This window comes from Leucoraja erinacea, chromosome 13, assembly GCF_028641065.1.
Source record: "Leucoraja erinacea ecotype New England chromosome 13, Leri_hhj_1, whole genome shotgun sequence".
NCBI lineage: Eukaryota > Metazoa > Chordata > Chondrichthyes > Rajiformes > Rajidae > Leucoraja > Leucoraja erinaceus.
The window spans coordinates 32,913,595-32,937,389 of NC_073389.1; the positions used below are offsets into that span (position 1 = coordinate 32,913,595).

Sequence of the window (23,795 nt, forward strand, 5' to 3'; positions counted from 1 at the left end):
CAAGGCAGAAGCATGGCCAATAATAATGACTTCGGAGAGCAATGCCAAAAACAAGTGACTTCTAAAAATGAAATTGTGCTACAGATCAGCCACAATCTATTTGAATGGCAGAACAGTCTTAGGGGAACTGAATGTCTTACTTCTGTTCCTAAGTTCTCAAACAAAAGCCTTCTAAAGAGGAAACCAATTACTTGGGTACAATGCATTTGAAATGAAGTGAAACCAAGCATGTCACTCTGCAAGTTTAATTTGGAAATCGAATAACTTAATGCAAAGATGCATTCAGCTGTTATAATTTTCAAAACAATTGTAATGGATATGTACTCTGAAATTATTTTTCATATATATATATATATTTAAAGTAAAGCAATCTGTCAGTAAAACATAAGGTAGACAAAAATGTTGGAGAAACACAGCAGGTGAGGCAGCATTTATGGAGCGAAGGAAATAGGTGACGTTTCGGGGGAAACCCACCACCCTTGGTGTAAAAAGGTCACCAAATCTTCTCCCCTTCCCCCCCACGTCACCTTAAACCTATATCCTCTAGTTCTCGATTTGCTTACTCTGGTCAAAAGACTTCATTTACCCAATCTATTCCTCTCATGAGCTTGTACACCTTTATGATCACCCCTCATCCTCCTATGTACAAGGAATAAAGTCCTAGCCTGCTCAACCTCAAGGTAAATCTTTGTCACCTCCATTTCTTCTTATCTGTTGCATTAAATCTGCTTTATCCGATGCTACTGGAAGCATTTATCATTCCTTCCTTTATCAAAAATCTCTGGGTTTGAACACACACTCAAATCTCTTAAATTTTTCTGTTCTCCAGTAAACAATTTCTGTTTCTCTAGTCCCTCCTTGTGAAAATATCCCATCTATGTTTCCATTCTAATAAATCTATTTTGTACCATCACTTGACACTTAAGACATACTTCATAAAGTGTGATGCCCAAAGTTGGCCAAAATAATACCACTGGTGTGTTTTCTAAAAGTTCAGTGCAACTTTGTTACCTTAATAAATCCAAGGATCTCTTTTAAACAACTTTCTCAGCTGCCTTTCTCAAGTTTATATGAACTCACTCCTGTTTCCCCTTTAAGATTGGACCATTTAGTTAATTGCCTCATTTATTTTACCAAACTTAATTACTTCAGCCTTCCTCGCATTAATTTTAACTTGCAATATGTCCATCTGTTTTATGTCTATCTCTTCCTGAAATCTGCGGCTTTCTTTCTCATTGGTCACTGTATTGTCATATGCTATCTTCTTGCTATTGAGGGAGTGCAGCGTAGGTTTACAAGGTTAATTGCCGGGATGGCGGGACTGTCATGTGCTGAGAGAATGGAGCAGCTGGGCTTGTACACTCTGGAGTTTAGAGGGATAAGAGAGGATCTCATTGACACATATAAGATTGGTAAGGGCTTGGACACGCTAGAGGCAGGAAACATGTTCCCGATGTTGGGGGAGTCCAGAACCAGGGGGCACAGTTTAAGAATAAGGAGTAAGCCATTTAGAACGGAGACGAGGAAACACTTTTTCTCACAGAGAGTGGTGAGTCTGTGGAATTCTCCGTCTCAGAGGGCGGTGGAGGCAGGTTTTCTGGATGATTTCAAGAGAGAGCTAGATAGGGCTCTTAAAAATAGCGGAGTCGAGATATGGGGAGAAGGCAGGAACGGGGTACTGATTGGGGATGATCAGCCATGATCCCATTGAATGGTGGTGCTGGCTCGAAGGGCCAAATGGCCTACTGTCTATTGTCTATTGCCATTTATGCACTATATACATAACTTTGGGTCATTAATACCAATATGAAATAGGGGAAATTGTAGAACTTCTAACAAGGAACAAAGAAGTGGCAGAGCAATTAAACAAATACTTCAGTTCTCTCTTCACAGAATAGGACATACATAACTTCTTAGAAATGCTAGAGAACCAAGAGTCTAAAGAAAAGGAGGCGTTAAAGTAAATCACTGTAAGTTAACAAAATGGTGTCATAGAACTCAAGGGCACCGACAGCCTATTAGTGGGCATGATGATCTACATCTCAGAGTGCTAAAAGATGTAACCATAGAAATAGTGGGCACTTTAATTGTAGCGAGATTCATTTTTACAAATATGTGGATATTTTCTTTACAGGCTGTTCCTTTTGACACATCTTCAGTCACTCAATGTTGCCTACAACAAGATCTCTTTCATTCCCAATGACATTAGAAACCTCAGGTTAGTGATCTTTAACCTTTGCAATTAATTGCACCATTTCCAATCTTATGATTTCAATCATGTAAAAGCAGGTTAGTTTTCAATATACTTTCTAATTATTGGGATTACTTTGAACTATTCAACATCTATTGAACTTTTAAATTACGATAAAATTGCAGTTGTAAAATTGTCACCGAATTTTATATCATGAATTTGAAAGACATAACAAAATGCTGTCAAATTGTAATAAATGTGTACTAAGCATGCAGAACATAATTTTCTTCATAAATGTAAGGTAGCATTTTGCTAGGAGGAATGAGGGGGCACAATCATTTCAAAAAATATCAGATAGGGGAGGGATTGACAAGTTAAAAGGAGATAAGCAAACTTCAATTTAACCATATAACCATATAACAATTACAGCACGGAAACAGGCCATCTCGGCCCTACAAGTCCGTGCCGAACCCATTTTTTCTCCCCTTAGTCCCACCTGCCTGCACTCATACCATAACCCTCCATTCCCTTCTCATCCATATGCCTATCCAATTTATTTTTAAATTATACCAATGAACCTGCCTCCACCACTTCCACTGGAAGCTCATTCCACACCGCGACCACTCTCTGAGTAAAGAAGTTCCCCCTCATATTACCCCTAAACTTCTGTCCCTTAATTCTGAAGTCATGTCCTCTTGTTTGAATCTTCCCTATTCTCAAAGGGAAAAGCTTGTAAGCTTTTAATTTTTAGACAAATAGAATTTAGTTTATTTACCTTTAAATAGAAAATAACTGGTGATTAGACTATACTTGGAGGGCTGTTTCAGTTCTGGTCCTTATTATATTTTATTTATTTATATATATCATCATAATTTAATCTGATTTTTTGAAATATTATCAATAATTATATATATAAATAATTATTGATAATATTTCAAAAAATCAGATTAAATTATGATGCCAAAACTGAAAAGTGCCAAAACTGAAAAGTTATAACTATTGGGAAAGGAGGTACGGATTGAAGCTTACGCTCGATTAAAGAGGATGACATGATAGAGGTTTTCAAAGTAATGGAGGGGGTTAATAAAGTCAATGAAAAGACGTAATCCACATTTGCGAGTTGACTGTGCGAAACTATGGGCCATGAAATTGAAAAGGAATTTACAAGAAACATATCTTACCCAATATATGCATTTCTCTCTAGGCCAACAGAACACATATATATCTGCTCATTCCAATAAGCGAGTTCGGTATTCCGACTGCACATGCCCAGGTCATAGGTCACAAGCAAAAAAACACTGGTGGCAGCCGTGCCGTGGCATGGACACAGACGTGCGCCTCATCCGCAGCCAGGATCGATCCCGCGTCTCCGGCGCCACAATCGCTGCCGAACCACCACTGGACCATCCCCATCCCCTCCCAAGGGCCCCCCCCCCCCCATCCGGGGTCGGCCAGAGATGTCAGGAGTCCGACGGGAGCGGTGCCCCCAGGCTCACAGCCAGCGCAGAGAAGCAGTGCTAAATCCAGCTCAACTATGCCTGTTTCGTCGGGTTAATCTAACAGCCCTGCCTGGACTTACGGGAACGGCGCCCAGGCTTACAGGCAGTGCGGAGAAGCAGCGCTAAATGCAGCTCAACTCTGCCTGTCTCGCCGTTTAACCTACAGCCCTGCTTGGACTGACGGGAGCGGCGGCCCAGGCTTGCAGCCAGCACAGAGAAGCAGCGCTAACTCCACGGCTCCAGGCTGGCGTCCAGGCAGGGTTGCAGGTTAACCTGGCGAGACAGGCAGTGTTGAGCTGGATTCGGCGCTGCTGCTCCATGCTGGCTGTGGGTCTGGGGGCACCACTCCCGTCTGATTCCCGACGTCACTGGTCGCCCCCGGACAGGGGAGGGGGCGGTACTCGGGAAGATACGAGGATGGTCCAGTGGCAGTTCGGCAGCAATTGCGGCGCCAGAAACCCGGGTTCGGTCCTGGCTGCAGATGAGGCGCAGGTCTGTGTCCATGCCCCGGCACGGCTGCCGAGAGTTAACATCGCTTGTGACCTTTGACAAATCCCATGATTCCTTGCGTTTTTCAGAATACCGAACTCGCTTATTAATCCCTCTCGCCCAGTCTTCATATTCTGTCAATAGTTTATAATAGTTATAATTATACAATTTAATTTTCTATTAAATGTTTGGTTCATTCCAAACAACAGCACTGTTGTGTAAAATAAGATATCCATTATTTCCTCTCTTACTTTTCTTGGGCACCTCAAATTTGTGTGTGGTGATAACAAAGCAGTTTCTCCTTATTTACTTAACAAAAAAATTTTTTTATTCTCCACTTAACCTTGTCAGCTGTAATGAGGACATTGCTCATGTTTCCACACTCCACACACAGTTGCAGTCTCTCATTCTTAGTTCCATTGTAGCAAATATCTTCTGCATCCTTCCCAAGACTTTGAATCCTTTCTTAAAGAGTAGTCCTTAGATATTAACACCATGCTTCAGATCAAGACTAGCAAGAATTCTATAAATGTTAAGCATAATTTCACTGCTTTTCTCCAAATTATTGAACCTATACATTTCCGCTGCTTTCAATGAGTTGGTGCGTTTGTACAAAATGCTCCTTAATTTTTCTTTAATAAACTGGTCCTTGATGCCTCAATTAAATCATGCCTCATTAATCATCTAATAATTTCTTCACTCCATTCCACAACTTCTATCGAGATACAGTGAAAAGAATGTGTTTTGTGTGCTATCCAAGCAAATCATAGTATAATGAGTACATCAGGTTGTTCAAAATAAAAAAAATAAACTAGTTGCTAATAGTATTGCAACTAAAGCAAATGTACAAAAATAAATAAAGTTCACTGTGTAAGATAAGAGCTTATGCCTTTGGGCAAATAGCAGAGGCTAACACGAAGCTGAGAATTGGGATAAAGAGGTTATTTTTAGTTTAAGTTCTAACTGGTCTTCAAATCTCAGCACTGCATTTTATGAAAGGTGTAATAGTTTTAGAGATGGTGCAGAAGAGATTTACCAGGAAATTCCAGGAATAAGGGACTTTAATTATACAGCGAGACTGAAGGGTCTGGATTTCCTTGGTAGCAGTGCCGGATTAAGATGAAGAGAGACCCTATGCTATTCCACTTGTGAGGCCCCTCCCAATCCCCCATCCCGACGATTAGAGGAAGAATTTTTCTTAAAGAATTGTTCCTTATTGACAATCATATTGCAAAAATCTGAATCAAATCTGAATCAAATCTGCTTCCAAAAACCGTTTACAAAACAAGTATGCTTTTTCCTATCGTTAACAAAGATGCTACAAATAAACTTAGTTTTATTACTAACCTGACAGTGGCAGCCACAGCACTATACAGTAGGTTTCTAGCAACGATTATCAGCTCCACCCCTAGCATTGCTCCTAGCCAACTTCCTAGTTCAAATATCTTTGCACATTCCTACTTACCCCTGAGTTTTGACGTTTGAAGCCTGCAAGTATCCAAAGATGTTCCCTGCACCTGCCATCGTTGCTTACTGGAGCACGTGTGAAAGCTTGCCGGACCACGGTGCTACCAGATTGACACCGATGTGCAGCCGAGCAAGGCCAATGAGATAAGGGGCTGGAAAGCTGCGCTTTTAAAAAATGTATTTATTGCCAGTGCTAGTGTTGAGTTATCGGCTTAAAACAGTATTATTCAGAAATGGAGGGCAAGGAAAATTACTGAAGGGTTGTTTGGAGACTACAGTGCATTGTGACAGCATACGTAAGAAAGGCCTATGACAGTGTCAAAAATATTATACACCTTGGCCAGAAGCCCCCTAGATTTTGAGGCCCTAGGCTTCAGCCTGCCAAGCCTATAGGTAAATCCGGCACTGCTTGGTAGACAGGAGGATCCAATGGGATCCAAGAGAAGCTTTTAAAATTATGCCGAGATAGTCGGCAGAACCTGTTCCCTTTGTCAGAGGGATCAAGAACTAGAGGATGTAGATCAAAGCTAATTACAAACAAATCAAAAAGTGACATGAGAGACAACTTCTTTGTACAAGGAATTATTAGTGGCTTGAATGCACTACCAGAAATTTGATGAAGAAAGATTCAATCATTACACTCAAATGGGAACTGGATAAGAACTTGAAAGGGAAAGATATTTAAAGGATTGAGATAATTATTTGGAATATTGCCTGCAATTCTGGTCACCCCATTTCGATGGCATTTTGTTATTGAGATTGGTGGTCCACCACAAAAATTATGCATGCGTTCCATACCATGCTACGTGATATACAGCATAGAAATAGGTCTTTTGACTCAACTCGTCCATGCTGCCCAAGATGTCTATCTGAGCAAGTTGTAGCTGCCTATGTTTGACCCATATCCCTCTAAACTTTCTCTATACATGTTCCTATTCAAATGTCTTTTAAACTTTGTAATTGCAATCGCCTCTACAGCTTTCTCTGGTAGTTTGTTCCACATACCCACTATTCTCTGGGTGAAAGATTGCATACAGGTTCCCTTTTAAATCTTTGCCTCTCATCTTAAATCTGTGCCTTCTACTTTTAGACACCTTCACCCTGGGAAAAAGACTGTGACCATCCCTCAGCCTCCTGCTTCAGAGAAAAAAGTCCCAGTCTATCCAACCTCTCTTTGTAAGTCAAGACCTCTAATCCCTGTAATATTCTTTTGAATCATTCTATACCCATCCCAGTTTAATGACATCCTTCCTATAGCTGGGTGACCTGAATTGCATACTATACTCCAAGTGTGGTGCCACAATCACTTGTATCGTTGTAACCTGCCATCCCATCTGCTGTACACAATGCCCTGATCAACAAAAGCAAGCATGCCAAACACCTTTTTTCACCACCCTATATCTGTGTCACCACTTTCCGGGAATTTATTTAGCTCAACTCCCAGAACTCTCTTTTCAAAATTACCCACTTGTGCCCTACCGCTTATTCTGTAAGTCCTGCCCTGGTTTAGCTTACCAAAATGCAACACCTCACACTTGTCCAAGTTGAATTCCATCTGTCATTCCTTGGTCCTCTTCCCCAGTTCATCAAGATGTTGTTGTAATCTTAGATAATCCTCTTCACAGTCCACTACACCACCAATTTTATGTCGTCTGCAAATTTACTAACTTTGTTAACAATATCAAGTTACCTATAGGGCTGTTTCTTTGAATGCAAGATTTATACATCTAATATATTAATTAGAATTGAAAAGATAATTGTTACATTAACATCAACTATAAAGAACATTTATTGTTTTAATGATGACTTGATCTTCATGAACATTTTATTATCCAGACAACTTCAGTTTTTAAATGTTGAAGGAAATGAGCTGGGTTCACTGCCAACTGGCCTTCTCGAAGTCCCATTGAAGCATATACGCGTGCATAATAATTACATGCATCCTTTACTTTGGGAAGAAAACAAACAGAACCAACCACAACACCTAATTGATCTAGCTGCGCTCTCTTTCACCAAGAGCAATTTACATCAACATTACATCAATGTACCGGATGAGGTGCAATCTAAACTGAGCAAGTAAGTATCTTGCAGTACAATGAACCGAGATAATGGGCTTGATTCTCTTGCTGTCTACACTTTTGGCAAATTTTTCTTATAAAACTGTTTGATGCATTTACAGGGCAATGATCCAATTCCGACTTCTTCAGCTATCTTTACTTGTGTCCATTATATAGTTAAGTAAGGAAAAAGGGGCTCGACATGAAAGTCTATGATATGATATCATACGTTAACTTCAATACATGCAAATATTGAAGTGGTCGTAAAAACAGTAAATGCTGAACAGGTGGAGCAAGATCCGTGGAAAGAGAAACAAGACAATAGGTGCAGGAGTAGGCCATTTGGCCCTTCGGGCCAGCACCGCCATTCGATGTGATCATGGCTGATCATCCACAATCATTTCCCCGTTCCTGCCTTCTCCCCATATCCCCTGACTCCGTTATCTTTAAGAGCCCTATCTAGCTCTCTTGTGAAAGTATCCAGAGAACCGGCCTCCACCGCCCACTAAGGCAGAGAATTCCACAGACTCACAACTCTCTGTGTGAAAAAGTATTTCCTCATCTCCGTTCTAAATGGCTTACCCCTAACGGATAACATTTTGGGCATGTGGCCCATCATCAAAACTGGGAAAGAGAAAGCAAGTTGATTTTCTGTGGCAGTGAAGGTAGGAGAACGATGAACAGAAAAAACAGAAAAATGATATATTTCTGATGGGATGTTTCTCTTTCTACAGATGCTGTCTGACCTGACGAGTGTTCCTGTTGAATGTATCCAGCATTTTCTGTTTTTCTTTTCATTTGCAATTAAAGTACCAGTTTATGGAAAATATCATATATAACCCACAACTATCTCTTTGCCAGTCCCCTCCCCCCCGTCCCCCAGCAAACGCCATACTTCTTCAACGCCACTCCTGGTTGTGATATTACTATGTTAATTGCAAATTATTCTCTGTTTAAATCTTTTAAATACTGTAGTAGTGGTGGTAGTAGTTCAAGGTGGCAACTCTGTCACCTTTTCATGGACAATTAACAATGAGTTGATTGCTCTTTTAACTTCTGGAGAGCCATTTCATTTTTTCTATCATAAAATACCTGAACACCTGTAACTAGGAAAATGAACAAGGGGGAGCCAGTGGATGTAGTGTACCTGGACTTTCAGAAAGCATTTGATAAGGTCCCATATATGAGATTAGTGGGCAAAATTAGAGCACATGGTATTGAGGGTAGGGTACTGACATGGATAGAAAATTGGTTGGCAGACTGGAAACAAAGAGTAGGGAGTAACAGGTCCCTTTCAGAATGGTAGGCAGTGACTAGTGGGATACCGCAAGGTGCTGGGACCGCAGCTATTTACAATATACATTCATCATTTAGATGCAGTGATTAAAAGTAACATTAGCAAATTTGCAGATGACACAAAGCTGGGTGGCAGTGTGAAATGTGAGGAGGATGCTATGAGAATGCTGGGTGGGTGGGTGAGTGGGCAGATGCATGACAGATGCAGTATAATGTAGATCAATATGAGGTTATCCACTTTGGTGGCAAGAACAGGAAGGCAGATTATTAACTGAATGGTGTCAAGTTAGGAAAAGGGGAAGTACAACGAGACCTGGGGATCCTTGTTCATCAGTCACTGAAAGCATGCAGGTACAGCAGGCAGAAAGCCAATGGCATGTTGACCTTTATAACAAGAGGAGTTGAGTATAGGAGCAAAGAGGTCCTTCTGCAGTTGTACAGGGCCCAAGTGAGACCACCACGCATGGGCCCCAGCTACGCTTGCATCTTTGTCGGGTACGTTGAACAATCCTTGTTCAATACATACCAGGGCCCCATCCCCGACCTCTACCTCCATTACATTGACGACTGCTTTGGGGCCACCTCCTGCACCTACACACAATTGACTGACTTCATCCACTTCACCACCAACTTCCATCCGGCACTCCAATACACCTGGACCATTTCCGACACTTCCCTATCATTCCTTGACCTCACCATCTCCATCGCAGGGGACAGACTTCTGACCGACATACACTACAAACCAACTGACTCACATGGCTATCTGGATTACACTTCTTCCCACCCTGCCCCCTGTAAAGACTCCATCCCCTACTCCCAATTCCTCCGCCCACGCCGCATCTGTTCCCAGAATGAGACATTCCATACCAGGGCATCGGAAATGTCCTCGTTCTTCAGGGAACAGGGATTCCCCTCCGCCACCATAGATTAGGCTCGCACCAGGGTCTCATCCATACCCCGCAACACTGCTCTCTCTCCCCATCCCCGCACTTGCAACAAGGGCAGAGTCCCCCTGGTCCTCACCTTTCATCCCACCAGCCGGCAAATACAACACATAATCCTCCGCCATTTCCGCCACCTCCAACGTGACCCCACCACACACATCTTCCCATCTCCCCCTATGTCTGCCTTCTGCAAAGACCGCTCCCTCCGCAACTCCCTTGTCAATTCTTCCCTTCCCTCCCGTACCACCCCCTCCCCGGGCACTTTCCGTTGCAACCGCAAGAAATGCAACACCTTCCCTTCACCTCCCCCCTCGACTCCATTCAAGGTCCCAAGCAGTCGTTCCAGGTGCGACAAAGGTTCACCTGTATCTCCTCCAACCTCATCTACTGCATCCGCTGCTCTAGATGTCAGCTGATTTACATCGGGGAGACTAAGCGGAGGTTGGGCAATCGTTTCGCCGAACAACTCCGCTCAGTCCGCAATAACCTACCTGAACTCCCGGTGGCTCAGCACTTCAACTCCCCCTCCCATTCTCAATCCGACCTCTCTGTCCTGGGTCTCCTCCATTGCCAGAGTGAGCAACACCGGAAATTGGAGGAACAGCACCTCATATTCCGACTGGGCAGCTTGCGTCCTGATGGCATGAACGTTGAATTCTCCCAATTTTGTTAGCCCTTGCTGTCTCCTCCCCTTCCTTAACCCTCAAGCTCTCTCCTCCCATCCCTCCGCCCTCGGGCTCCTCCCTTTTTCCTTTCTTCTCCCCCCCACCAGTCTGAAGAAGGGTTTCAGCCCGAAACGTCGCCGATTTCCTTCGCTCCACAGATGCTGCTGCACCCGCTGAGTTTCTCCAGCAATTTTGTGTACCTTCGATCTTCCAGCATCTGCAGTTCCTTCTTGAACGCCACATTTTAAGAATCAGGGGTAGGCCATTTAGAACAGAGATGAGGAAAAAACGTATTCACCCAGAGACTTGTGAATTTGTGGAATTCTCTGCGGCAGAAGGATGTTTTCAAGAGTTAGATAAAGCTCTTAAAGATAATGGAGTCAAGGGATTTGGGTAGAAGGCAGGAATGGGGTACTGATTGTGGACGATCAGCCATGATCACAGTGAATGGCGGTGCTGGCTCGAAAGGCCGAATGGCCTACTCCTGCTCATACTCTGTCTATTGAGCAGCCAGTTTGTAAATGTATATTAGTCCTGTGCCTAGCTTGTCTGAACCTTTAAGTATGGTTCAATGTATTGTTTTGGAGAATTTCTCTCTGTTGCTTGCCTTGCCATCTGTTACTGTGTAATCCTTTCGACGTAATCATTAATGTAGCATCAGCTCTGATCTAAGATTGTACTCTATAGAATGAACCACTATTTGACCTCAAGTGAGCAATATCAGCAATGATGAAAGAATGATTTGCTGTCGTCTTGGCTCGATGGTCACTCACATAAAGACTATTGTCCAGCAGCAGAATATATCTCCGCTGGTTGAGTTGCTAATATTTTAGGGAAGCTTCCACTTTTTTTTTTTAAATAACCAGTTGGTCGAGATTAGTTTATTTCTAGTTTTTGTGTTCCTGTCTCTTTCTGAATGTTTCTAATTTAACTATTTATGTTATCAGTATGAGGTTGATCCAACATTGTTGAGACTACACAGCGTAGTTACTATATTTCCTAATCTGGGTACATAATAAATATTATATTTAGTAAAAACATTGTTACCTTGATAGGTGTCAAGTTATTTTTAAAGAACAAGATTATATATAATTGTGATAGCAAAATATTATTGTATATTGCAACAGTATCTTTTATAATTCTTGATTTTTTTTGTTGCTTTGTTTGATTTAAAAAAATGTAAAACTGATGTCTAATTTTGATTCAAAACTGTACCACAGAGCAGTCTTTCTTTGCAGTTATTTAGCTGACTGACAAAAACGTAGAAATAAGTAAACATAAATGCTGTTGGAAAGTATGGGCTTAATATAAATGTGGTGCAGAAAGCAATGCATTCTGATCCAGAATTATTTATATATTGTAGCTCTAGTGAATAAGGAAACAGTGGTTCCATAAGTAAACTGGGTTTGAAAGATTTTGCTAATTGAAAGGATGGGAGAAAACAGAAACAAAAATATCCAATATTTCTTGATAGTCAGATTCCCAACTGAAAGTAAAAACCCACACCTTTGTACAAAATTACATTGAAATTCAATTTTATTCTAATTTGTTTTGTTTTAATTGTGAACTAGAGCTTCAATTTGTGACTCCTGCAAAGGTCCTCTGTTTGGCTCAGGACTTCATCTCATCCAGCCACGTAAAAGGAGCTTTTATATTGAAAACCTTCCATATCTATTTCGTGCCTGTTCACCATCTTGCTATAAATCATTCAAGACCAAGACTCAATGAAGACACCTTTGTTCTTTCAACTTTGCACAAGTTAAAGAAAGTTATTGAATACCAAGTGTGCATTCTGCGCTTTGTTTCATCTAATGTGAATAAACTTGGTAAGGACATTAACATTTTGGGGAATATTGTTCAGTACGTATATTTGTTAAATAACTTCTTGTGCACATTTATTGCCAAATTAATTCAGTACTTTAAGTAATAGTTTAAATGAATTGGCATGCTAGTTAAATGTTGATATTACTTGAGTTGCAATAATACGAGTCACTGAGGTTTTTATGAAAAGTTGTTTTTTAACTGTGACATTAAATAATGTTGATTAGATAGAAAAATAATTGATAATTGGCTCCTTTAAAATGGATATCTTCAAATTACTATTAATCTGCCTAACAAAAAATGCCTAAATCTAATCCTTATACCTAATCCCATGGATTGAATGGAGAAATAAGGAAATGCAAATGCTGATTTACACAAAAAGACACAAACTGTTTGAGTAACAGCAGGTCAGGCAGCATCTCTGGAGAACATGGATGGGTGATGTTTCGGGTCAGGACCTTCTTCGGACTGACTGTGGGGGAGAGGGAAGAAAGCTTGAAGAGAGGAGTGGCAGAACAAAGCCCGGCAGGAAATAGGTGGCTAGATGGGCTGGGTATTAGATTGGCAGATGGAAGAAAGGTCAGAGATTAAAGCAGAAGGTATGAGACAGAAGGATTGATGAATTGCAAATTGTGAAGCCAGAGGAAGGAATGTTGGAGGAGAGGGAAAATAGGTGCGAGTCCAGATGGGGCACAGAGGAGGAAAATCTCTTTTTTTTTTGTAAATGAGACCTTCCCCCAGGAATTTGATTAAAACTGAGGGTTTTTTTAAATTAAATCGTGAATTTTTATGTAAATGATATTCGCGATCCCATTGTGACATAATTGTGAATGAAAACGGAAGAATTTCAATAAAACTGAATATTTTTTAAAGGAGCGATTTTTTAAATGTAAATGAGATTCGGGATCCCATTGTGACGTCATACGCTGCTAACGGGCAGTGCAGATGGAAGTGATTTTTGTCAAAGTGGTTTTTGTAAGGTTTAAATGTGAATAACTTAATAAAATATACATCAATCTGAACAAAACTTGCCACAGCACACCCCAGGACAATGGTAAGGTGGGCAAAAAATTGTTGCCCTATCGTGTACCATTTTGACGTAGTTTCAGGAGAATCTGATCTTACCTCTAAAGGTGGATTTGGAATCATACCAACGTCTGATGGATCTGCTTCTTCGTCTATATTTTGTTCTTGAACTGGTACATCCTTTGCTGGGATCATATGGTTTGTGTGTACACTTCTTACACATCCTCCGATTTCTACCAAGTACACCACACACTTCAACTACTGTTCCCACCTTCCATTTGTTTGCTTTGTAAGGGGGGGGCTTAGAATATAAACCTGATCATGTGTATCACATTGTTTTTGATATCCGCCATAACATTTCTGATCAAATTTCAAGTTTGCGTTCAACCTTAGGAGACAGGTTAGGAAGATTCAATCTAGTTCTAAGCCTTTTTATAGGTTAAACTAGAGTACAAACACAACAGGAAGAATAATAGACACATTGTGGTCTATTTTTGCTTATCTCGGCTTACCTGATGACCTTGCCTCTGACAACTGCCCCCTATTTCGGTTCCCAAAACTCAGCAGCTGCTGTGACTATTTCAATTTCAAATTCTCTTCAAGAACCTGTTTCTTTAGAGCTTCCTCGATTGTCCCGACTGATCTTTTGGTTGCACTGTTGGATACTTAATACTAAAGTATGCTTGATACCATTTTAACTTCATGAAAATTTAGAACAATGCAGCATGAAATCAGGGGCCGTAATCAGAGGCAAGCTCTTCAGGTAAGCCGTGACAACGAAAGATAGACCACAATGTGTCTATTATTCTTCCTGTTGTGTTTGTACCTATGTGTATCACCTCAAACGACTTTGAGTAGATATCTACTATCCACAAAAACAAGAAAATTATTATTCCTTGGTTCACAAAAACTTGCATGCACCCTCTGGAAAGGACTAATAGGCCAAGACCATGTTTGCAAGAGGATTTGAGCAGGCCTACTTCTACAACTCTGACAGGTACCAAATTTGCTTGCCTTTGCTTCTATCTCATTGTCCAATCCTGGCCAGCACATGCAACCTCTGACAATGGACTTCATTCCTACAATACCTGTATGTTCACTCTGGAGTTCTGCAAGTAAGGACTTGCAGAATCTCCCTTAGAATTATGTACTACTACCCTGTAATCCCTTTGAATACACCTTTGTTCACAATTTTTCTAATGTGATAAGGTTTTAGTTCATCAGTAGATGGTTTTGTAGACATCCACACAAAGTTTATTCATACACTTGTTTTAGCACTGACCTTTTAGGTTGCAGCAGCAATTTCAGCTGCTGTGACTCAAAAGTCATTGTGCACTGTCTCTGTGATGTAGTTAGCACCTTCAGTGAGCACAACGGATTATTCGTGAGGAAAATGCGACAATACATCAGCGATAGCATTTTCTTTTCTCTGCTATTCAATGCTGTAATCATACTGTGACAGGATAACTGACCATCGCTGCATCCTTCAGGCTGCCATTGTAGGGTGCAGGTATGCTGACTGAGTACCAAGAATAGCGAGAAGCGGCTTATGACCAGTAATCAGGGTGAATTTCATACCCAACAAATAGTGATGAGATTTCCTGAACCCAAAGTGGAAGTGCAACAATTAAAAACTGAAATGACATAATTTCAGAAACAAAATGATTTCAGAAACATTTGTTCAGCTTCCAGGAAAGCCTTAGAATGAAATATTTCACCACAAATGTAACTGTTTCATGTCCTTTTTGCTCAAAGACCTGAGCTTCATGTAAATTGCTGAGAGCTAATATTGTTCTTGGCTATCATTTTGCCATCTAATAGCAGTTAATAACATATTTACAGAAAGGGTTAGGGGCTGAAAGTTTGACGCAGTAAGAATGTTTTTTTTTCCATGCATGATTTTTAATAAGGTATTTTTAATAGTTATAAATTTATAATTTTTGTTATTGCAAGCTAAAAATACAAAATACAAAAAACTGTATGTTGCATTGTTTAAAGTATTGTTGCACAAGTGCCAATAGAACTGGTTGCTTTTCAGTTTCTTCTGGTGAAACTAGCATCTACATTAAAAGACAATGGTGTCCTTAGAAAAGGGTTTTTTGCGTAGACTTGTTTTGGTTAAAGGGCCTGTCCCACTGTACGAGGTAATTCAAGAATTCTCATGAGTTTCCCCCGATTCGAACTCGTAGAATTACGGCAATAGCCACTTGTAGGTACTTGGGGCTCTCATGGACATTTTTCAACATGTTGAAAAACCTTCACGAGCTTACCGCGTTTCCCCGAGTACCTGCCTTTAGCGTTACGAGCCGCTAAGAGACATCCCGAGCTCCGAGGTACCCGCTACGTACATTCCACGTACTTACCACGAGTCTGATTTTTTTTTTTTAAACTCGGGAGAGCTCTTGGGTAAACTCGTATAGTGGGACAGGCCCTTAAGACTTTTTTTGTTATCAATTAACAAGTTAATTATGAAGTAGTTCTCGAGCTCTCCATCAAAATAGTGTTAAAACCAATTCAGCTCGCAAAATTCAAATAGGTTTACCCAATTCATCAGTCACATGTATTTCCATAACACTAAATGGATATAATGTTCTAACAGAGCTACTGCTGAGCTTCATATTGAAAATTATTTTGGAATAGAAACTTTTTGCAGGACAATGTTTTACTAGAACATGTGTTACAATGTGTTACTTTTGTAACCAGAAAAGATGGTGTAAAGAAAAGTTAGAGAGACAGAAGCAAAGAATACTCATTGCCCATGTTAAGAGCCCATACTTTATGAAGCACAATGTGTACCAGAACAAGAGTTAAAATGTGTTAATTTTGTTAACAGAAAAGATTATACAAAGAAACGTTGGAGAGATGAAAGCTGATGAATAACCTATTGGCCATGTTAAGATCCCATATTTCTGTTGATAATGGCAACACAAACATTGCTTGTTTCCTTAGTGCCAAATGTTTTCTTTCCTTCAGGCTATGGTAGTATTAATCATATTTATTTTTCTATATGAATTGAACACCAAATTGAAGATTCAGTTCTAAGCACCATGTTATAGGAAAGATATTGGCAAGCTTGAAAGGGTTCAGAAAATATTTACAAGGATGTTGCCAGGACTAGAGGGTGTGAGCTATAGGGAGAGGTTTAGTAGGCTGGGTCTCTATTCCATGGAGACCAGGAGGATGAGGGAAGATATTGTATACAAAATCATGAGAATAATAGATCAGGTAGATGCAGTCTTTTGCCCTGAGTAGGGGAATCGAGGACCAGAGGACATAGGTTCAAGGTGAAGGTGAACACATTTAATAGGAATCAGAGGGGTATCGTTTTCACACAATCTAATTCAGAAGAGATTTTATTTTATTGAACCATAAAATTAAAGAGCCAAGCCAGGCGAAGACAGAGGACGTTTCATCTCATGGGAGAGTCCAGAACCATAGGGTGTGGTCTCAGAATACCCAGGAATCTATTTAAAACAAAGAACAACTGCAGGTCAGGACCATCTTGCCATAGAGAGCGGTAGAGGCAGAGTGTTTGGGTATATTTAAGGATTCTAATTAGAACATTTTACAAGAAAAGGCAGGAAAGCGGACAAGAAAATGTCAGACCAAGTTAAAGCTTAAATCTAATGGCAGAAGATGATCAAGGAGCTGAATGTTCTAGTTATAACAGCTGGTCTTATTTTAGAGGAAGACAATCAAAAGAAAGCTGCAAATGAGTCAAATGCTTTTCTACTCGTGTTGATCTTCACCAGAATGGTTTGAATCACATTTGGTTTAATTGCCACATTCCAAGCCAGATGTGAACAGTACACTCGAGGTATACTGCTGAGAAATCTCTTTCTATTGCCTTGACTGGAGCAATTTTAAGTTTGCTAATATTGCCTGCTGAAAAAGGGAAACCTACCATCATTCCAACAACTACAATTAAAATTTAAATTGAAAAACAACCAATATTTTAAATATCTTCAGATTTGCGACTTTGTGAAAAAATATATACAAGGATATCAAAAAGTAACTCCTGACTTATTGGAAGAAGCAATGAATATTGAAGCTGACTCACAAAAATTAATATCCTATTTATATAATAGTATTCTAAATATAGACCTACCATCGACAGATGTACTTAGAGAAGAGTGGGAACGGGAATTAATGATAAAAATTACGAAGGTTAAATGGGAAAAATACCTGATATATTTACAAATGTTCAATTAATGTAAGACATAATCTAATTCAATTTAAAATTGTACATAGATTATATTATTCAAAAACAAGATTGAACAAATTTTATCCAAATATATCCGCCACTTGTGATAAATGTCTAGCCCAAAAGGCAACTATAACACACTCCTTAGTTTCCTGCATAAAACTTTATAGATTTTGGAATTATATTTTTGAAATACTTACAAAATGATTCAAGACAAGAATGGAACCTAATACTGAAATGATTATATTTGGTGTAATGGAAGATGGGAATAAATTGAACACATCTCAAAATCTATTCCTTAACTATGGTTTAATAATAGCAAAAAATGTAATACTTAAATTTTGGAAGGGTATATCAATACCAACGCTTAAAATGTGGATTGCAAGTATGTTGGACACCGCTCATCTTGAGGAAATGCGATTCCTCCTAATGGATAAATCAGACCAATTCATAATGAGTTGGTCTCCATTCATCGTTTTTTTGGAATCATATGGTGCAACACAATTGTAAAAAATAACTGTTTCAGGACTGGACGAGGGTTGGTCAAGACTATAAATAATGATCTCCTTTTCTTTTCACTATTTTCTCTCTCAACTTTCTTCACTTACTTGTTTTCTTTCTTCACACACTATATATTTCACATCTTTCTATCCTTTACTATCTAACTTCTTTTTCTTATTTTCATCTTTTTTCAATGTAACAAAAAAAAAAAGAAGTTGTACATAAAATGTATTATGAAAATATATATTAGGCACTTTGGTGCCATATGACTGTGCTTACTTCTAATAAAATAAAATATAAAAAAAAAAAAAAAGAAAAAGCCTAAAGATTTTTCATGGAAGTGGTTCCAGTTGTATTATACAGTAACCCCATGAAAAAGCAGATGAATGGACACAGACTCATGTCCAAAACAAAAAAAAATTAATCCAAACTTCTGGCATAAATGTAAATTTGAATCTCTGCTTGGCAAAATTTTCAAAGTTTGAGCTGCCGACAAAAAATTGCCACATTTTGTATTGCCAACAGCACGGTTACATGGTTATTTTACCAAATTTAAGAGATGTTTCCCCAAAATTGAGGTCCTTGGATGCCCTCGGGTAAAAGGAGAGAGGGCACTTGCATGTCTAATTTGAAAGCATTTGCCTAGCATGCTGTGATCATTAATGCCAATTGTTCAATAATACTGCACAGCAATTGAAATCAGTCGGAAGAAGGGTTTCGGCCCGAAACGTTGCCCATTTCCTTCGCTCCATAGATGCTGCTGCACCCGCTGAGTTTCTCCAGCATTTTTGTGTACAGCAATTGAAAGGCTTCTCAATTTTTCAACACTTTCATAAAGTTGTTAAACAGAGATGAAAAAAATCATGCTAATAGTTCTAAAACCAGACAGTCCTATCTAGTAACTGGCTTAACTTGGACATTTGTGCAAATAATGTCTTGAAATTAGATTAATGTTCAGATGCTTGTAAGTTAATGTGTAGGAAAGAATGTCTGAAGAAAGATCTCAACCCAAAACTTCACCCATTCCTTCTCTCCAGAGATGCTGCTTGTCCCACTGAGTTACTCCAGCATTGTGTTTCTACCTTCGCTTGTAAATTAATGTCTGGTTACTCACAGGTTAAAAGTATGAAATGGTGGCAAAAACAAACATTTCAGGCCACAAAAACTGCCCATTTATATGAAATTTTAGATTTTGGCTTTAGTATCAGAAGCCAACCTCAATCAAAGCAGTGTACGGCAGTAAATCTACACATCTGTCTTGGCAGAATACAAAGGCAAATGGGTTAGTGTTAAACCACTATTGCTGCAATCTAACATTCACTAAATTTTGGACATACAGAGGAGGCTTTTGGTATAAGGTTATTTGAAATAGTTCATTTTATTATGCCACTACACAGGATAAACACTGCAGTGAGAAAATGGATTTTTGAAAATACAAAGTGCAAAGAAGAGATTGACATGTCATGCACATAAGCTTCAGTACCGAAAACAAAGTCCTTTTGCACAAAGCAAGTCAGTTGAAATGTTAAGGACTACATTTTGCAACAAAAAGGCAGGCGGGCAACATACAAATCAGCTACATAAAAAAAATTACATATTAGCTTTAGCACAAAATGGGTTAAGAGAAACAATGATTTTGGAATGGGGAAAATATTAAATGCATTTTTTGCCAGCACCCATCAAAAAAATGGTTCAAAATACTTGTTAGGAGACAAATACCAGGAGCATGCTTCCATTAATCTCTTCAGAAGAGATTTGAAATGATAGGTAGCAGTAGCGGCAAATAGAGAAAGTTATTCAGCCACTATGCAAAACAGTACCAAACCCTTCCCAAATCTAGTCTCATTAAATACAGATGTTTCTCATAAAGGTAACAAGATAATGACAATGGTCCTTTCCATTTGTAGCGATTCTATAACTAGTTGGACCGAGATCAACAGCTCGCTCAAACAAACCACAAATTTGTGGCGATATCAAATATTGTACCAATCAATAGTAACTTAACCTCCACATCAAGGCTTATAGATGATTCATTCAGTTAATACATGCCAATTTCTATTTCTCATAGGAATCTGTCAGTTTCCTCCCAGAAATAAGTGTCCAACTTCAATAAATTTATGATTCCCTCCTCTACAAAGTGCATGAAGGCATAGCAGAAAAAGAGAAAGTAACCCCATTCTCCCTTGGATCAATCGGTATGTCTTATTTCACCCATCCATAAAGCTACCCAGTTATTTAACACGGGTCAGTTCAAGAAGACCACAAACAGGAAAACAGCAGCTTTCAAGGCTCCATTTTGCATTGTAATCAGCTTTCTGGACAGAAGATACCAATCCTTAGTTGGTTGGCTGCAATTCTAGAGTAGTATTTTGTGGTAATTTCTGGACTAATGCAATTTAAAAGAGTTAATAAATACCTCCTACCCAACTAGTAATTGGGAGATGTTACTTCAAACCAAGTTGCTTTACAAATCACAATTGAACCAACAACTAAAACACAATACACAAACAATTAGAGTCCCAATGCAAGTTTGGAAGGAACTAGCAAATCAGATTTTAACAAGAGACATTAAAGTAGCTCATTGCCTGTTGGTGATAAAATCTATAGCCATGCATCTATATGATCCATCCCTTCGTTTATTTGGTTTGAAATGTTTTGAATCTAATGCTGATATCAAACTATCCACTGCTATGGATAAGTGTTTATTTGGAGCTCAGTACACATTAAAACAAATTAGAAAAATCAGGCCATGTTTTGAAGTAGTACTCCACAAAATATGGTCAAAGTTTCAAGTAAAATTGGATATGTAGTTCTCCAAATAATCAAAAAGCTTGACATATTTAATGAGATGGCTGGAACTGCATTATATATTTGGATAAACATTTTGTGAACTGTTTTATGGATAATGGAATGAAATAATCTATAGAATGCACAATGATATAATGACAATTGAAAAATAATAATGTAGATGCTTCACTTACTGTGGGGCCATTATAACCACTTGGGTAAAAGGCACAAGTTACAGTAAAACAATGACAAAGTACTTTACGATAAAATAGTTCCTTGATATTATGCTGTGCAAATATTAATTTACAAACATTTAATATGGTCAAATAAAATTCCTCAATTCTGCCATTTTAAATGAGCAAGTCAATTTAAATGTTCCCATTAAAATGGAGGATAAAGCAATTTCATAAATGTTTATAGTTAAAGATTATAAAGCAGAACTTCAAGGAAACTTAAACAAAAAATTTGAAAGAGCGATGCATTTCCTACCCCCTCCCAGCATTAGATTTGAAACATTTCAAACCAAATAAATGAAGGGATGGATCGTATAGATGTTATCACCAACAGGCCATGAGGCAAAAAAAGCTTAGTCAGACCTATACAAGTGTCAGGTTTTTACCTTTGCCTCGTTTTTATCAACAATATCTGCTTTAAAAATATTCTTGTAGATATTTACACAAGATCTTTGAATTATAAAATGCAATTGCACTTTATAGCACTTATGTTGCTGTTTCCATAAAAATGTTTTGATAAAAAAGTTTGCATTTCTGAAAACTGGAAATTTAAATGAGCAAGACACAATGTTTTTAAATGTAAGAGTCCAAAGTTGTAGCACCTCCAATCAACATTTCTACAGCCTAGACAGGTAGAGGAAAGAAAAACATCAATTTGGAATTCCCATTCCCTACGATGTTGATGGAATTGGAAGTGTTTTAATTTTTAATAAATGTTTACATCTCCCCTTTTGAGCAGGTAGCCAGATTTTGTTTTGTAGTGGGTCCAGGGGAAAATGCATGTTCAAACTTTACATTTTCAATCAATATGCCAAAAACAAAATACATTATGCAACAAAAATCATGTCCTGCAAGTTGAATCATTAACAGTATAATGAAAAGGTTAAACTTTTTTCTTTCATGTTAACAAATTAGATTTTAAGTGCTAGTGATGTCTATGGTACTGCTAGTGCCAAAGAAACATATTTAATTCCGAACCCTAATGACCAAGACTGCAGAACCGGAATAAGATAAGTAATGCAGCAGGGCAAAGAGCCAGTCAGTCATCAAAAAGCCAACATTTAGCATCCAGCAAAATCAAGGACATTTGAGCAATGGAAAATTGACTTGTGATTTAACTCCTTCCTCTTTCCCCATCTCTTTCTCTCCCCCCACCCTCCAAAAAGTGCTGTTATATAGGATTGCTTTATGGTTTGCCATGGAATAAATAATGATTTGGAAGCAACAGCAGAATGGAATATCTAATTTAGAATTTAAATACACCTGCATAAAAATGTGTCCCTAACAATTGGTCATGTAATTTTTTTAATTTTTTTTTTTAATGTACATATACACAGTTATGGGTCCCAAAGCTTCAGCACAAAGTAAAAGTCCCAACTTCACAAAAGTTAGAAGGCCCAAATCCTCAGGTTCTGGAAAGAGTCTTAAAGAAGTTAATTCACATGGCCAGTTAAATGACTAACAGCCTGCCCAGAGCACTGAAGTATGCCATGTACAAGGAATGATTACCAAGATAACCATGGTGAAGGTACATCTGTGTGAGACAATTCAAAATTTGCGGCGTTCCAGACGCCGTTGTTTTGTTTATTTTAAAAAGCATGGAAGTTGGCATCGTAGGCGGCTTTTTTTAAACTGATATTCATTCACTACCACAGGATTTCACCTCAATGTCCAGCATATTATCTATCGGAAAGAAGAAGGAGCTCCTTCTGTGCATAGATCCTGGTACACCTCGGACATTGTTCTGTTTTGAAGCACTCTTTATGAAACCAAGCCTTGCATACTGGTGTTTGGGAGGAAAACAAAACAAGTTAGTTTATCAGTCATTTAAAAAAGGTACAACCATTTAGAAGCCAAATAATGTCTACATTTTAAGTGACTTTGAAGAGGGAAATCACTAGTATAAAGGTTTTATAGAAATAGTAAATGTATTGCAATGTAACAATGCAGATTTTTTTTTTAAGGGTCTTTCAACAAAAAGGTGGAAGGGAGGCAACAAAAATAAAGCTTAGAGGGAGAATGACAGAATTTACCCAAATGTTGGGAAAGTACAAATGCAGATATTACCAGGTCTTAATTGTCCCATAGTCATTTGCAATCAGTATTTTCCATGAAAACAAAATGTAGGGAAACAGACTATAGTGTGCATATTGCAGTTATTTTATAGGAATGCCGATTATGAAATAGCAAACTATTGTTAAATACATTTAGAAATGTTTTGCTTTTAAAGAATATTAAGATTAAGAGAATATGTTCTACACTGTAGTAATGATAAATTAAAAGCATCCAAACAGTTTCAGCATTGCATAGTTTTGGAACTAAGTTATGCCAGCTACAAAATCTAGTCTAGTTTTCATCGTCACCTTGTTCCTTCCCAACCCTCAAGATATTCTTCCCAAAATTACTGGGCTCATCTTGGCCTGTCAAGAAAGTTAATGCCATTTACAAAGAAATAAGGGAGTGGGGTGGGTAGAAGAATTAATTGTGTTCAGTTGGAAACACAAGATAAAATAGTCATGTACACAAGATTCATGTTTCCCGATGGGCATTTATCCCCAGATATGTCCTTACAAATTAACAAGTTTGCATCCATAGCATTTTATTTCAAATGTTCG

General features: G+C 38.7%; 2 protein-coding genes across 6 annotated transcripts in view; one reads left to right on the top strand and one right to left on the bottom strand.

Moving 5' to 3' along the window:
* Positions 1–15,385, top strand: part of LOC129702822 (leucine-rich repeat-containing protein 63-like) — a 49,258-nt gene extending 33,873 nt beyond the window's left edge. For 4 of the 5 annotated variants that reach the window (XM_055644829.1, XM_055644832.1, XM_055644833.1 and 1 more), the window contains 3 exons: positions 2,135–2,218; positions 7,483–7,722; positions 12,180–15,385. In XM_055644829.1, the coding sequence (XP_055500804.1) occupies positions 2,135–2,218; positions 7,483–7,722; positions 12,180–12,336 (481 nt within the window). In that variant the 3' untranslated portion in view covers positions 12,337–15,385. Of the gene's footprint in view, positions 1–2,134; positions 2,219–6,736; positions 6,823–7,482; positions 7,723–12,179 lie in introns of those variants that run through there. The other variant, XM_055644834.1, reaches the window with a different exon arrangement.
* A 4,452-nt stretch (positions 15,386–19,837) lies between these two features.
* Positions 19,838–23,795, bottom strand: part of LOC129702821 (protein associated with UVRAG as autophagy enhancer-like) — a 52,564-nt gene continuing 48,606 nt past the window's right edge. Inside the window, exon 16 of the mRNA XM_055644828.1 lies at positions 19,838–22,963. Coding sequence (XP_055500803.1) covers positions 22,860–22,963 — 104 coding nt within the window. The 3' untranslated portion in view covers positions 19,838–22,859. The remainder of the gene's footprint in view (positions 22,964–23,795) is intronic.